At 43.6% G+C, this 13,200-nt stretch overlaps 2 protein-coding genes across 5 annotated transcripts in view; one reads left to right on the top strand and one right to left on the bottom strand.

Annotated features, from left to right (window-relative positions):
• Positions 1–13,200, top strand: part of PPAT (phosphoribosyl pyrophosphate amidotransferase) — a 92,566-nt gene that overhangs the window by 14,127 nt on the left and 65,239 nt on the right. The gene's annotated exons all lie outside the window — the stretch shown is intronic.
• The window catches only part of LOC109322078 (multifunctional protein ADE2), a 70,488-nt gene that overhangs the window by 32,506 nt on the left and 24,782 nt on the right, over positions 1–13,200 (bottom strand). For all 4 annotated transcript variants that reach the window (XM_019552920.1, XM_019552921.1, XM_019552922.1 and 1 more), the window contains 2 exons: positions 2,314–2,385; positions 754–1,155 (listed from right to left, as the gene is read on the bottom strand). In XM_019552920.1, the coding sequence (XP_019408465.1) occupies positions 754–1,155; positions 2,314–2,385 (474 nt within the window). The remainder of the gene's footprint in view (positions 1–753; positions 1,156–2,313; positions 2,386–13,200) is intronic.

The following is a 13,200-nucleotide window of genomic DNA, read 5'->3' as shown; positions in this document are numbered from 1 at the left end:
TCGGATGAGCTTTGTGTTATCTCATGTCATTGCACCTTGCTGGTGCTGACAAAACACAGTATTGTCACTTTATTACAGTACTAACTTCATTACAGTGCCAAATAATGGCATGGTACTGTTTACTGCCAGTTTGCTGGGACCATGTTAGGGTACCAAAATGAAGGCAATATATATTATATATATTGTTTTGGTTTTTTTTAATAATAAAGGTAACTTGAGATTGATTGAAGGTTTTTGAGGTTATGTATAATATGCAACATCCACTAAATAAAGTCCAAGGCACAGATGTTTATCATGATACCCTTTACATCAAGTTAATGGGGAGCATTGAATATAATATCGCATTGAAATAGGGTTCCTATTGTTTCCTTTATACTGTGCTTCAGTAATGTAATGTCCTGTGATTCCTTTTGTTTCTGCCTTTGCAGTTCTTTATGCATATTTTACAAGCCTGTTTGATTATCTTTACAACCTGTCATTTCACCTTATTTCCATTTCTCATGTTGTAATTAACTAGTTTTACACTTTGTTGAAAGCAAACCTATACGTCTTACTGACCATTTCTGACATTTCTGTCTTTTCTCCTTAAATATCAAAAGACAGTTTCTTCACTGACTATTGCTAGTTTATTCTTGCAGTACAGATTCTAAGGTACCCTTTCTTTGTCTTCTCTGGCACTATGTTCCCTTGCAGGTGAAAGAGCAACTATCATTTAATTTAAAAAGACTGAGCTCGCTCTGCTGTTCTTAGTACCTGATATGAGATTAGAGCTTTCACATTCCCAGCTAGCTGAATTTAGAGGTTGTCTTCTTAAGATAGAATCAACTTCATCATAAAACCTCATCTTTCTTCTGGGATTACTGAGATGATCATTTTCTTTCTGCAGTGCCCGATATTCGTATTTCAAGTTCTTGTACTTGGTGCGACACTGCTTCCAGTCTCTATCTATTCCACATTTCATTAGCCTTCTGGCAATCTCCTCAAAAATTTCCTTATTTCTTGTTGCTCCTTCAAGCATTTGTTGAATTTTCTCATCTGAGCATATGCTTATCAGAGCTCTGACTTCATTATCACTCCAGTGTTTTCCTGCACCCGTATCAGTAACTGTAATAACTCTAAAGTGACTCTGTGCATCATCCGAGGGAATTTGATTGTCTGAAAAAACATGAATAAAACAATAAATGAGTATTGCTGAACACCCAGAAATGAGAATATATTGTAGGTAACATTTATTTTAATGGAATGGAGAGCAAATAACCATTAATCTCTGGATAGTCTGCCATAAAAACTTGTGATCTATGAAAATATGTACTTTAGTCATGTATATAGTACAGTGTTTTGTTTCTTCATTTGACCTCCTGAAGGCATTGAGATTTCTGGTTTTCTATCAATGATTGCACCTTTTATTGATTTTACAACTTTTTTATCCAAATACTCTGCAGAGAATAGCAATAGAGTACAAACTGAAACAGCAACTTTTATCAATGATGAGAAGAAAAATGCTCTTTAAGTATTCTTTACAAGTAAAAAAGGAAATGCTGACATGAATACTAACATGTTTAAAGGTGGAAATGGTTCCAGATTAGCATTTTGCTCATTGACTGCTTCTTGTATATAGATGGTGATCATACTCACGAACTGGGTATCAAAGTGTGATCTGGGACACCAAGAGAAATATATTTTTTCAAGTGCTTGGGAAGTTTATAGACTAATTTTTTTAAAAATGTGGACCTTATCATCAGATAGGGAGTATTAGTGTAATTTTCTAAATACAAGTTTGACATAATATGGTGTAGTTACAGACCTGAGATGGTGATGAAAACCATTACAGAGACTTTAAAAAAAATAACTGAGCCAAAGTAGCTAAAGTATGAACCAGATTTTAGGGAGCTGATTAATTTAAATATCTATAATTTAAGATGGATGACAGGATTTTACTAGTACTTCAGCAGGAATGGGAAATAATACATTTAAGAAACTTATGATTGCAGCATATTACATAAGTGCATGCCTAACTACAGACATGTGATTCGTCCATTTGGTTTCAATGAAACTAATTATGCTTTCAGTTAACCGCATACTAGTATCACTTGTATATTGTCAAGATAAATGTTTTGGTAGCTAAAAGATTGTCACCCATAGTCAACTAGTTCACTTTCACTAAAAGCTGGATTGATGTGGGTGATGAGAAGTAACAGTAGTTTAAATTTACAGACTTTAAGGTAAGCTCCTTCTGACTTGCCTTGGGGTTACTGAGATTGAAATCACGTGTTCTCCTTTTAAGCTGAGGTGTGTATGAAACTGGACACTTACCTGTCCCAGCTCTCTGCTTTGCTACTGATGGACCAGGTATATCCTCTGAGGTAGTGCTTACAGAATCATCATCTATTAGAAAATGCAGTTTTAGATTAAGTCTATTTAGAGATGTAAAATGTTTATATTCTCCCCACCTTACCCAGTTCCACAATATCTATTTCAATTAAAATAACTACAAACCATGTAAGGTTACTTCCAGCTGCCTCCAATTTTATTTTCCCTCCCTCCTCTATAATAAATTAGAACTAAAACTCAGATATTTATCTCCCCAACACTTGGCAGCACAAAATGCTGCAACACAAGTATTTATTAATATAATGTAAATACCAGTATGAAGATGCATGAGAGAACTGCTTAGCACAGAAGTGGGAATTTTGTTAAATCACAGTTAGCAGGCCCTGTGATAATATATTAGAAGTGTAAAGATTTAAATGTATTGGTTAGATGAGAACAGTGTAGGGTAGGCCCCTAGCATGGGAACTTGGTTTCCAATTCTCTATTCCACTGCAGTCTTTGGCAAATTTCTCTGCTCCTAAGTTCTCCATTTGTACAGAAGGGATAATGGTACTTCCCCATCCTACAAATGTTTCATGACTGACTATTGGTATATTAAAGATTTTGAGGCACTTGATACTACTTTTTCACAATGTCTTAATTGTGAAAAGCCTAGTGAAAACAAAAGTGAGCAGAGACAGCCAGTTTGCAAGCAGTTTGCTGGGAGCTAGAGAAGAAGATGAAGAGGAAGTCCAAGCTTTAGGCACCAGATCCATCTCTAGAGAGATAAATGAGTCAGAGCTGCCTGTGTGTTTGGTTTGTTGAGTTCTTGTTTGGTAGGCTGTAGGTTGTAGCCGTGTTGGTCTAAGGCAGGGGCGGGCAATTATTTTGGGCAGGGGGCCGCTTACGGAGTCTTGGCAAGCCATTGAGGGATGCATGACAGGCAGCCCAGGGCAGATTAATATTAATTTTCTATCCACAGGCTGGATAGAATGGCCTGGTGGGCCAGATCTGGCCTCTGGGCTGCATTTTGCCCACCCCTGGTCTAAGGACATAGGCAGACAAGGTTCTTTGGGTGAATCTGATATCTTTTATTACACATTATATAACCTGTTGACATCTGACTCCCCAGGTACTTCTCCACTATTCATTCCCCTTCTCTCCCCCTGCCCTGCCACCCCCAGCCTGTCTCTCACTTGCCTACCCTTGATGTAGATTGAGGAGTCAGTAACCCCTGGTATGGGTGCCAGAGGCATTTTGCTCTTGAAGGCATTTTGCTTGGCACGTGTGCCTCTGGGTGGATAGCAGGGAAAAGGCTGGGGCTGCATGGCCACAACAAGGACTGGGTCCCTCGTGTCTACCCCACCATCTGCTTCTGGCACACCAATATCTTGCAAGTTGAAGATGGGGGTGTTTTGGGCACTCTGATGAAAAACCTTGTCAACCCCTGATCTACTTCACTGACTGCCCATCTTGTATGCATACCAGCCCAGCCTCTGGCTGCTTTACTTTTCATTCCATTCACGAAGAGCACACACCACCTGCCGATACTTCCTTAGCCTGATGAAGGGTTTTGAAACTGAAAGTAGCTTAAAAATTGTTTTCCAACTATTTAGGTTGGTCTAATAAAAGATATCAGATTCACCCAAAGAACCTTGTATATTTGGTGGGCTGTGTGCTTGGTCTTGTGCTCTGAACAGCTGGGACTGCTGCTAGCTGAATGACTGCTAGGTGATTGCTGCCTGTGTCTCTCAAAAGCCCTAAGGAGGGGGTACAGCCATGTCCAGCAGGGTATAAAAGAAGTCTTTCCCCAGGGACTAGGGAGTGTGGGACAGTGAACAGCCCAGTTTGCAAGCAGTTAGCAAGTCAGTTCCCAGATCAGTTTGCTGCCCCCCTCTTGAAAGGGGACTTTCAAGATAAGCTCTTTCTTTAATTAAAAAGAAAGACTAACCTACCTAACCTACATATTTTTAATATAAGGAGCTAAAATTGAGGAGTTAGAGTTATACTTAATCCCCATTGACTAACTAGAGTCCTAAGCAAGGGGGAGATCACTAGGGAGCTTGTCTGGAAATTCTCTCGCCCTTCTTCGCTGTAAGCTTGGTGAGAGGAAGTCGGGTAGGGGAGCAGCAAACCAGTGAACAGGCCAGCTAACAGGGGAGTTTGCTGGGGAGGTCTGCTTGGAAAGAGGGGCAGCAGAAAAGAGGCAGTAGATTGAGAGCAAGAGAAATGGCTGGAGTACATTGCAATGCCAGAGCCACTGCCATTGCCAGCTCTTCCTCCATTTGCACTGTGAGGCGTCTGTCCGGGCAGGACCGCTCGCTGTCCAGGCTTCCACCCAGGCCCTCGCTTGCCGTTATGAAGACTGCAGCTTGCAGGTTCCCTCCCTCCAGTGACAGGTAGGAGAGTGCTTGCAATGTGAGTGGTGCCTTCTGGTAATGTCCGTCAGGGAACAGGCAAGAGAGGTACAGACAAGGCTCTAAAGTGTCCTCCACCAGAAGGCCTTCATCAAACCAGTCCTACAGCAGACCTCTAAAACTGGAGGAAGGACTGCCAGAGGCAGCACTAGAAAAGGGAGAGGACATGGATTTTCAGGAAAGTGGAACCTGGAAGTTTGTGACCTCTGGCAGCAAGCAGAAATCTTTATTTCCATCTGCAGAAGTTTGCCTGGACAGCGCTTCCTCATGGCGCTGGGGAATTGCTCTGGCTGTTTGGTTTTTTTTCACCTTGCTGCGGCCTGAAATTCTGGCTGCCGCCTCTTCTGCTGTGTCTGGTGTGCCGGGACATTCATTTAGTGGGACATTCATTTAGTTACCGGCCAAGTAGTGGAGGAGTTTGTGGCTCTGCCCTGGCCCCGGGGTGGGATCAGGGGCCCCCAGAACTACATCCTGCAGGGGGTCCCCAGAGATTGTGGGCTGGCCCTGCATGTGATTTCCCTCATACAAGTTTTACACCACTGTAAGTTTCTATTTTTCAATTAAGTCACTGCTGATTTGCAAAGGCATAAGTAAAAAGAAGATATGAGCCTATAAACACTGTAGAAGGAAACCACTGCATGTAAGTAGTTCACATGACTTCTACTGGTGCACAGAACTCTTTTATTGCTTTCTTTATTTTACTTTTCTTTGGCACAATGTTTGGGTAAAGCTATTTAATATGCAAGTATCTATAGGAGTTTCTTCATCAATAAACACTCAAGTATTGAGGTTATGCTGGTATCTGATTTTGCGTGAAGGGAATCAGACCTAACCCTCCAGCTGTTTGACACAACTGACTATTTTAACTCTTAAATCTGTTCATGAATATATAATACCCCATAAACACAATACCTTGCTGCTGTCCTTGAGACGCATTGCAGAGCCCCACCAGGCTTATTCAGACAATACATAAGAGTGCTTAAGCAGAACTCAGTTACTATTCAAGTGGTCATATGTTTGTTACGCTATTAACGGGAACGGACCGAAGCGGCATGCTCATGGATAACTACACCTTAGAGGGAACATTGTTGGTGAGGCCACATCTGGAGTACTGTGTCCGCTTTTGGGCCCCCTACTACAGAAAGGATGTGGACATTGGAAAGTCCAGTGGAGGGCAACAAATATGGTGAGGAGGCTGGGGAACATGACTTATGAGCAGGGATCCTGGGTTTCCGTGATAAAAAATCACAAATTTTCTGATTTAAAAAATCACAAAATCCATGGTTAAAACTAAATGCCCCCCACAACCCTGCTGGTGTCCCTCACTCCTCCCTCCAGCCCTGCTTGTGCCCCCTGCCCCCCAGCCGCTAGGGCTATGGGGCCAGGAACCTAGGTCCACAGCCCCCTACCCCCAACAGAAGGCAGCAGCTGCTACAGCAGGAGCACAAGCTGGCTCCCTGCCTACTGCCTGCCTGCTGCAGGCTTGGGCAGGGCCAGCTCCCAACGGCAGCAAGCACTCCTGGGGGACAGGGGGAACCCATGCCCCCCAGATCTGTGTGGAGGGTGGGGGCAGGGTGGGTGTGCACTGCCCCCGTGCACACAGAGGAAGTGTAGCCAGGGCAGCATGGAGCTTGCAGCAGCAGGCAGCTTTCACATGTGGCCCCACTGTGCCCTGCTGTGCCAGCCGTACACACTGCACTTTGGAGAGCCTGGGGAGGGCAGCAGCATTTGCAACCCAGGGTTTGCAGCTGGTCGGGCAGTCTGGCTGGGAGGGGGTTTGCAGCCAGCCTGCAGAGCTCTTTGCAAAAAGAAGAAATCCGTAGGTTTCTCTTCTAAAAGGGAAAATCCATGTTTTCTCTGTTTTTCTGTGGGAAACGGAAAACTAGGATCCCTGCTTATGAGGAAAGGCTGAGGGAACTGTGCTTATTTAGTTTGGAGAAAGGAAGACTGGGTGGGTATTTAATAGCAGCTTTCAGCTAATTGAAGAGGGTTCCAAAAAGGATGGTGCTAGACTGTTCTCAGTGGTGGCAGATGACAGAACAAGGAGCAATGGTCTCGAGTTGCAGCAAGTAAAGTTTAGGTTAGATCTTAGGAAAAACTTTTTTACTATGAGGCTAATAAGGCCCTGGAACAGGCTACCCAGAGAGGCTGTGGAATCTCCATTCTTGGAGATTAAGACATGGCTTGACAGAGGCTTGGCTGGGATGATATATGTGGGGTTCCTGCTTTGAGCAGGGGGTTGGAGTAGATGACCTCCTGAGGTCACTTCCAACTCTTTTTTTTTTTTTTGATTCTTAGATGCAACAAGCACTGTTTCTAGAAGCTAGTTTTTGGGGAAAATTTTAGTGTGTATTGTATTCAAGAAGTACAGTAAGAGAAGTTTTGGCCACTTACTAGGTAAAAATGAAAGTAAATATGCACACAATCCACAGGAGTAGAAATCTGAGCCTGCTCATTGCTCTAGCTGCTGTCATTCAATTACTAAAAGAAAATATCTTCTTTTTTCTCCCTGTATCCTTTCAAAAACAAGATGCACATCTTATTCCAGGGCATGTAGTATGTGAGAACATGCTGTGGTGCTTTTGTGCTTTTTTTATTTTTTTAAAGATGTACCTACAATGAAGGTGGGCAATGAAGGAGGGACACTTAATTAATTCTGGTGACCTGTTCAGGGTTGGTTCTCCCCCTCCCTCCTAGCCAGAGAGTCCACCAGGAGCCACGATGCTCAGCTGTCTGCCATGGTGGGCAGGTGGTGGCATCAGCTGTGGGAACAGTCAGCAGGTTCCAGAGCCCTGCTACAGAACCTGCCTGCACTGTCCACAGCTGCTGCTGCCACCTGCCCAATATGATAGAAGTTCCTGCCTGGGTCTGCAGCTGAAGGTGCTAGCAGGTTCCAGGTTGGGGCTCTGGGTAAGATCTACCATGTCAGAGGCTGGCAGCATCAACTCTGGATGCTGCCAGCGGGTTCTGTATCAGGGCTTTTGAACCTGTCGGTGATGTCTGCAGCTGCTGCTGCCTGCCCACTGCGGTGGAAGCCTCTCTCTGGGTCCATAGCTGATGCCGCTGTGTCAAAATCTAGAGCTGTTGGGCGGAAGCAGTCCCACTCATCTACCTAGCACCATGTAGCAGCTGGAGCTGGAGCCACCAGCCACCCACAGGCCAGATGCATTGAGTTGGTGGCCACCCGCTTGCAGGCCATATTGAATCTGTTGGGCTGGATCTGGCCCATGGGCCATGTCTTGGATGCCTCTGACCTAGAATCAAAAAAGTAAGAAAGGACCTCAGGAGGTCATTTACTGCAGTGGGGGCCAACCTTTATGGCTGCAAATTAACCCTGCATCCTCCCCAAATGCTACTCCAATGCTTATCCTTTGCTCACTCTACTTTCTGCTCCCCAGCCTGTACTTTCCACTGGTCTGCTGTTCTGCTTTCTGCTGTATCTGCTACTGTTCTGCCTGTCCCCTCCCTGATGTGCTGCATGCCACACACATGTTGTTTCTGCCACTTGTGACGCATGGCTGCATGTTGGCCATCCCTGATCTAGTCCAGCCCCTTGTTCAGAGCATAATCACCTTTATCTAAATCATCCTACTTAAGTGTTTCTCTTAGCTATTCTTAACACTGCACAAAAACTCCTCTTGCACAATGCCCATAAACATCAGAGAACACCTTAACTCTAGGTTGGCAACCTATGACCCGCAGAGTCTGCAGAACTGTGACTTCAGTACTGGGTTGGGGAGGCTCTCCCCACGCTATTTTTGCTAGGAGGCAAAAACAATGGCATATTTAAAACTGTTTTTTGCCTCCTGGCTGATCACGGGGTCCGTTGGCCAATCAGCAGCACTGGGACATGGGGGAGGAGGTGAGGCAAGAAGAGCAAAATTAAAAGTGCTACTGCACAGCATACTTCTGGTAAGATTTAGGTAGATCTCTATCCATTATGTATTTGTGCTTTTGATTATTCTTCCTTAGGTACAGTAACTTGCAATTATCATCTTGCTGTTTCTAGCCCAGCTCTCCAATCTGTTAAGACCCTTCTAAACTTACTCCTATCCTCCACTATGTTTGCAGTCCTTCCCAGTTTTACGCTGTCTGCAGACTTGCTCAAGAAGGTCTTTTTCTATTCTGTCATCCAAATAATTAATTAGCACTAGATCCTGTGGGACTCCACTTGAAATCTCTTATCATACCAGCATGGTTCCATTCACAATGACCCTTTGCTTAAGGCTATCAAGCCCTTTTTTGAAGTGAGGGCAAGGCTTGAGTAGAGTGTCTAGTTCATTACTTTTCAGTCCCAAATGCTCCTAATTTTAGTGTGTAATTTTTAATTTATTTAAAGATGGCACAGAAAGGGAATTGGGATTGCTTCCTCTTATGGGGCATAAAGTACGCCTTTACAGTATTAGGTTTTTTACTTAAATTCTTTGGTTTTTTTACATAAGAAAGGTAGGTCCTATTTTTCCCCTATATCTTCTGGAGTCAATGGACAGTGGTACAATATTTTAAATACTTCCTGTAAGTGAAACCTGATAAAATAGGATATATTATTTAGCCGGTTTGAGAGGTGGGGTGAGGGGCTGGAGGGAGATTTTTTTTTAAAGGGATATTTAATGTAAAATCCAGAGAAAAACATTGTGTTAACAATTTAATTTTTTTATGATTCAACATCCTTCTTTACTCAGTCTGAGGCTATTTAGTTGCCACCTACAACTAAGGCCTTATGCTGTTTGATACACTGTAGAACCATTTCTTTAATTGCATCTATAGGATAGAAGCACAAGTTATTTAATACCCCCATGCTGGCCATGTTGAACTGGTTTAATAACCTTTCTATTTCTGTCTTGTGTCCATGGCTGCATTGTTCTAAACAATTATCAATTGAAGTATCTTCTGGTAAATAGCAACACAGCTCACAGCACAGCCCTGGAGAAGTTTCACTATGCTGCTGCACTTTGGAATAATAATAGGAGGAGAATAGAATTACTTTCAACCAGTTTGCATCTACACTTGTCCTAAAATGGTTTGCTCTGAACCAGTTTTTAGACCTGTTGGAACTGTAATTTACTGTAAATCATTCTATGTTCATTTGTAAACGTTCAAGAACTTCTTTATGTGGGTGTGAAATATCATGTGTTTGGTATTAGAAAGGATGACAGTTTTCTCAGACGTAAACGAGGCTTCAGAATCCTTTAGAGGAAAAAAGATGTGCATTTCTATTATTTTAAAAAAGCCAACATTTGCTTATTCGAATGTGGTGTGTATGTTGTTTTTTCCCCTCTTCCCCCTCCCCCAGACATTGAATGTATATTTTCATACATCATAAAGAAGCTGGAAAAGAATGTGACTTTCCTGTTAACGTTTTTTTCTTTCTCGTTATATCTCTTTTTAATGTCATGAGCTAGTACATGAACTTTGCAACGAACCACCTCATCAGAGTTTGTTCTCAGGTGTGCCAAATCCCTGACTGGAGGAAGGAGGGTGCTAGTAAATAACAGGAAAGAGTCTGAATTTCCATGGATATGTTTGATAAGTCTGTCTTCCTTTTAAGCAGCAGCAATGTTTAGCCTGTATTAAATGAAAGGAAAGGCTGTGTAGGGCTTTCAGAATGTGGAGTGCATAAGTGGAGGAAAAATCAGAACTGTAAAAGCTCATTAGTGCTTTTGCATAGCCTCAAGTTTCAGCTCCTGAATGAAGCTGTAGCTCTGTCTGAAACTAAGGATAGAAAACAGCATTTTGAGGAAGGGAACAAAACCTAATTTTTATTCTGCTTGCATCTGAGTTCTCATCAAAATTCAACTGTGAATAGGATAAAAAAAGCATCATGATATTTGTTGTTTGGTTGGGGTTTTTTTGCTTGTCCAGTCTTGTCTTTTGTTTGGAGGGACTTCAGGGATGGATTGATACAGTTCCTTGTAGATGGACATTCTTTGGTATTATAAAAATATCCCTTTTGGTTACATAGCTATAAGAAATAAAACATCAGCCTGGGACAGAAGACTTCAGAATTCTTGAAAACTCCAAAACTCAAGTCTGGAAAGCCTCTGTTCTGCAAGGCCTTTTAGTTCAGTCAGGGTTTTTATTATTGTTTAAATGCTTTTGATTGACTGAAAAAGTCTGCTACTTACAAGTCAAAGTGAATTTTGTCATTGGCTTTTATAGAACCAGAGTGTTGTAAAAAGGATGATGCAGGAAATGTGAGGTGCAAAGGTCCTCATGTTGAGGACAGGCACTTTGTGCCAGAAAGCTTGCCTGACATGTTTCCCAGCTATACAGTTGGTCCACTAGACGATATCAGCAAAAAACCAAAACCTTGACTCTCCCATCCTTTTGGGTAGAGGTGAGAAGTTGTATTCTCCTCTGTTTTAAAAAAACTTCGGTGTCTTAGACCAGTGGGGGGCACCTTTTTGGCAGGCATGCCACAGATTGTCTCCACATGTCACACCAATCCCTCTCCCCTGCCCCATCTGCCATTCTGCTCTCTATTCCCTACTCGGTGCTCCTGGCCTGATCTGCTCTGCTTTCTGTTCCATGTCCTATCAGCCACTGCGGTGCCTATTCCCTGCCCAGTCTGCTGCATGCCACACACGTAGGCTGCCTGAGCCACTTGTAGCACGTGTGCTGCAGGTTGGCCACCCCTACCCTAAAACACAGGCATGCCAACTGGTTACCAAGGAGGTAGCCAGGGTTGAGGAATATCAGTGAAATGAAGGTAAGCTACATAAGTTAATTTTCATTACTGCAGGGTAAGAGCATATATACAGACAGTCGCCACTGATCCTCCCCATGGTAATTTGTTTGTGCGCCTGTTTTCTTAAACTATGTGATTTTTATTGTTCTATTTTTAATAGAAAATAGAAATATAGTCTGTGTGTGTGGTGTATTTATTTCTTTATTTAATGACTATTGTACATGGCCCAGGAACTATGATAAATAAGCTTTGTGTTATTGGATGCAGTCAGGACAACTGAGGTAGTTTTAGTACGCACGTTGGCTGCATACAGATGTTAAAAACAAAAACCCATGCATCTGTATAGATTGGGAGTTTCAGCTGGGCTTCTTGGAGCTTTTATCTAAAGCTGATTGAATCACCTAAAAGTGCCAAAAAAGCCCCACTGCAATTTCCAATCTATACAGATGCTGGACAAGCTGGGTCCAGCTAACGCAATGCCTCTTTTGGGCATGTGCTTGAGCGTACTAAGTTTAAAGTAAAGCACCGTTTTTGTTTTCATTGTCTCCCTTCATTCTTTGAAAGGTTTTACCAGTATTTGTCTTTATCACACGAATCTCCATCTATGCAAATTTTTATAATCCATGGAGGTTCTAAAATGATACTCTTCTACTTCAGGGTATAAACCAATCCTGTATTTTCTGGTATTATGAAAAGATTATTTAAGATCAGATTATTCCATAGTTGCCTACTAAGGGAATTTTTGCACTTTCCTTTTTAAGAATCTGGTATTGGCTACTACTGGATGTACAGTACCGGGCCAGAGGGACCAGTGATTTAGGTTCTATACGGAGGTGCACCGATATATTAGTTGCCTATCAGATCCACATCAAGAAAAGGGAAAGTGATATTTTGGCTGTTTTATAGCTGATAATGTTTCCCAATAATTATGCCTTCTGCCCTGGGCCCTGGATGGCTGGGGCCCTGGGTGCCTGGGTTTCCTTGGAGAAATGGTGGGTTTCCCCTTGCAGGTAGGAAGCATTCTAGCTTACAAGGGGTCCTGCTTGGGGCTACCAGGAGCGAGGCACAAGAGGTGCTGTGTGCGTGTATGTGGCTACATGCATGCATGCACATGGCCAGGAATGTAGCCAGGCAGCATGGAGGGCAGTTCTCTGCAGTTAAGTCTGTGGAGGGGAAGGAACATGAGTGGGGCATACTGAGGCCCCCATGGTGAGAGGGAGTGGGGCAGGGGTTAGGGGCGTTGCCCAGCCATGGCAGTGCATGGGACCTGGGGCTAGGGCTTGGAGCAGGATGGAGCCATGGGCAGCTTGTCCAGAGGGTACTGGGGAGTGGGGAGGGTGTGCAGTTGTAGGCCACTGTGTGCACCCTCCAGTGGAGGCATGGGGGGGGCACCAGCCCGGACATAGTGGGGATTACGGAAACGTGGTGGGATGAAACGCATGATTGGGTAGTCAATGTCAAGGGCTATAGGCTGTACAGGAGGGACAGGATAGGAAAGAGTGGTGGGGGCGTGGAGCTCTATATTAAGGAGGAATACACATCCTCGTTAATTAGCAAGGAGCCAGGGGAGGGGCACTCTGAAGTGCTTTGGGTTAGAGTACAAGGCAATCGAGGGGAAAGGGACTTAACGGTGGGAGTCTACTACAGAACTCCCAACCAGGGAGAAGAGCTTGACCAGGAATTCTTGGGTCAGCTCACAGAGGTAGTGAAGGCTAAGGATGTGGTTGTCATGGGGGACCTGAATTTCCCGGACATCTGCTGGGAAGAGCAGTCAGCCAGGTCTGA

Source organism: Crocodylus porosus, unplaced genomic scaffold (genome assembly GCF_001723895.1).
Source record: "Crocodylus porosus isolate Cpor-Errol unplaced genomic scaffold, CroPor_comp1, whole genome shotgun sequence".
NCBI classification, from domain to species: domain Eukaryota; kingdom Metazoa; phylum Chordata; order Crocodylia; family Crocodylidae; genus Crocodylus; species Crocodylus porosus.
The sequence above is the reverse complement of the archived record's forward strand: the minus strand, read 5'-3'. Positions and strand labels throughout refer to the sequence as shown.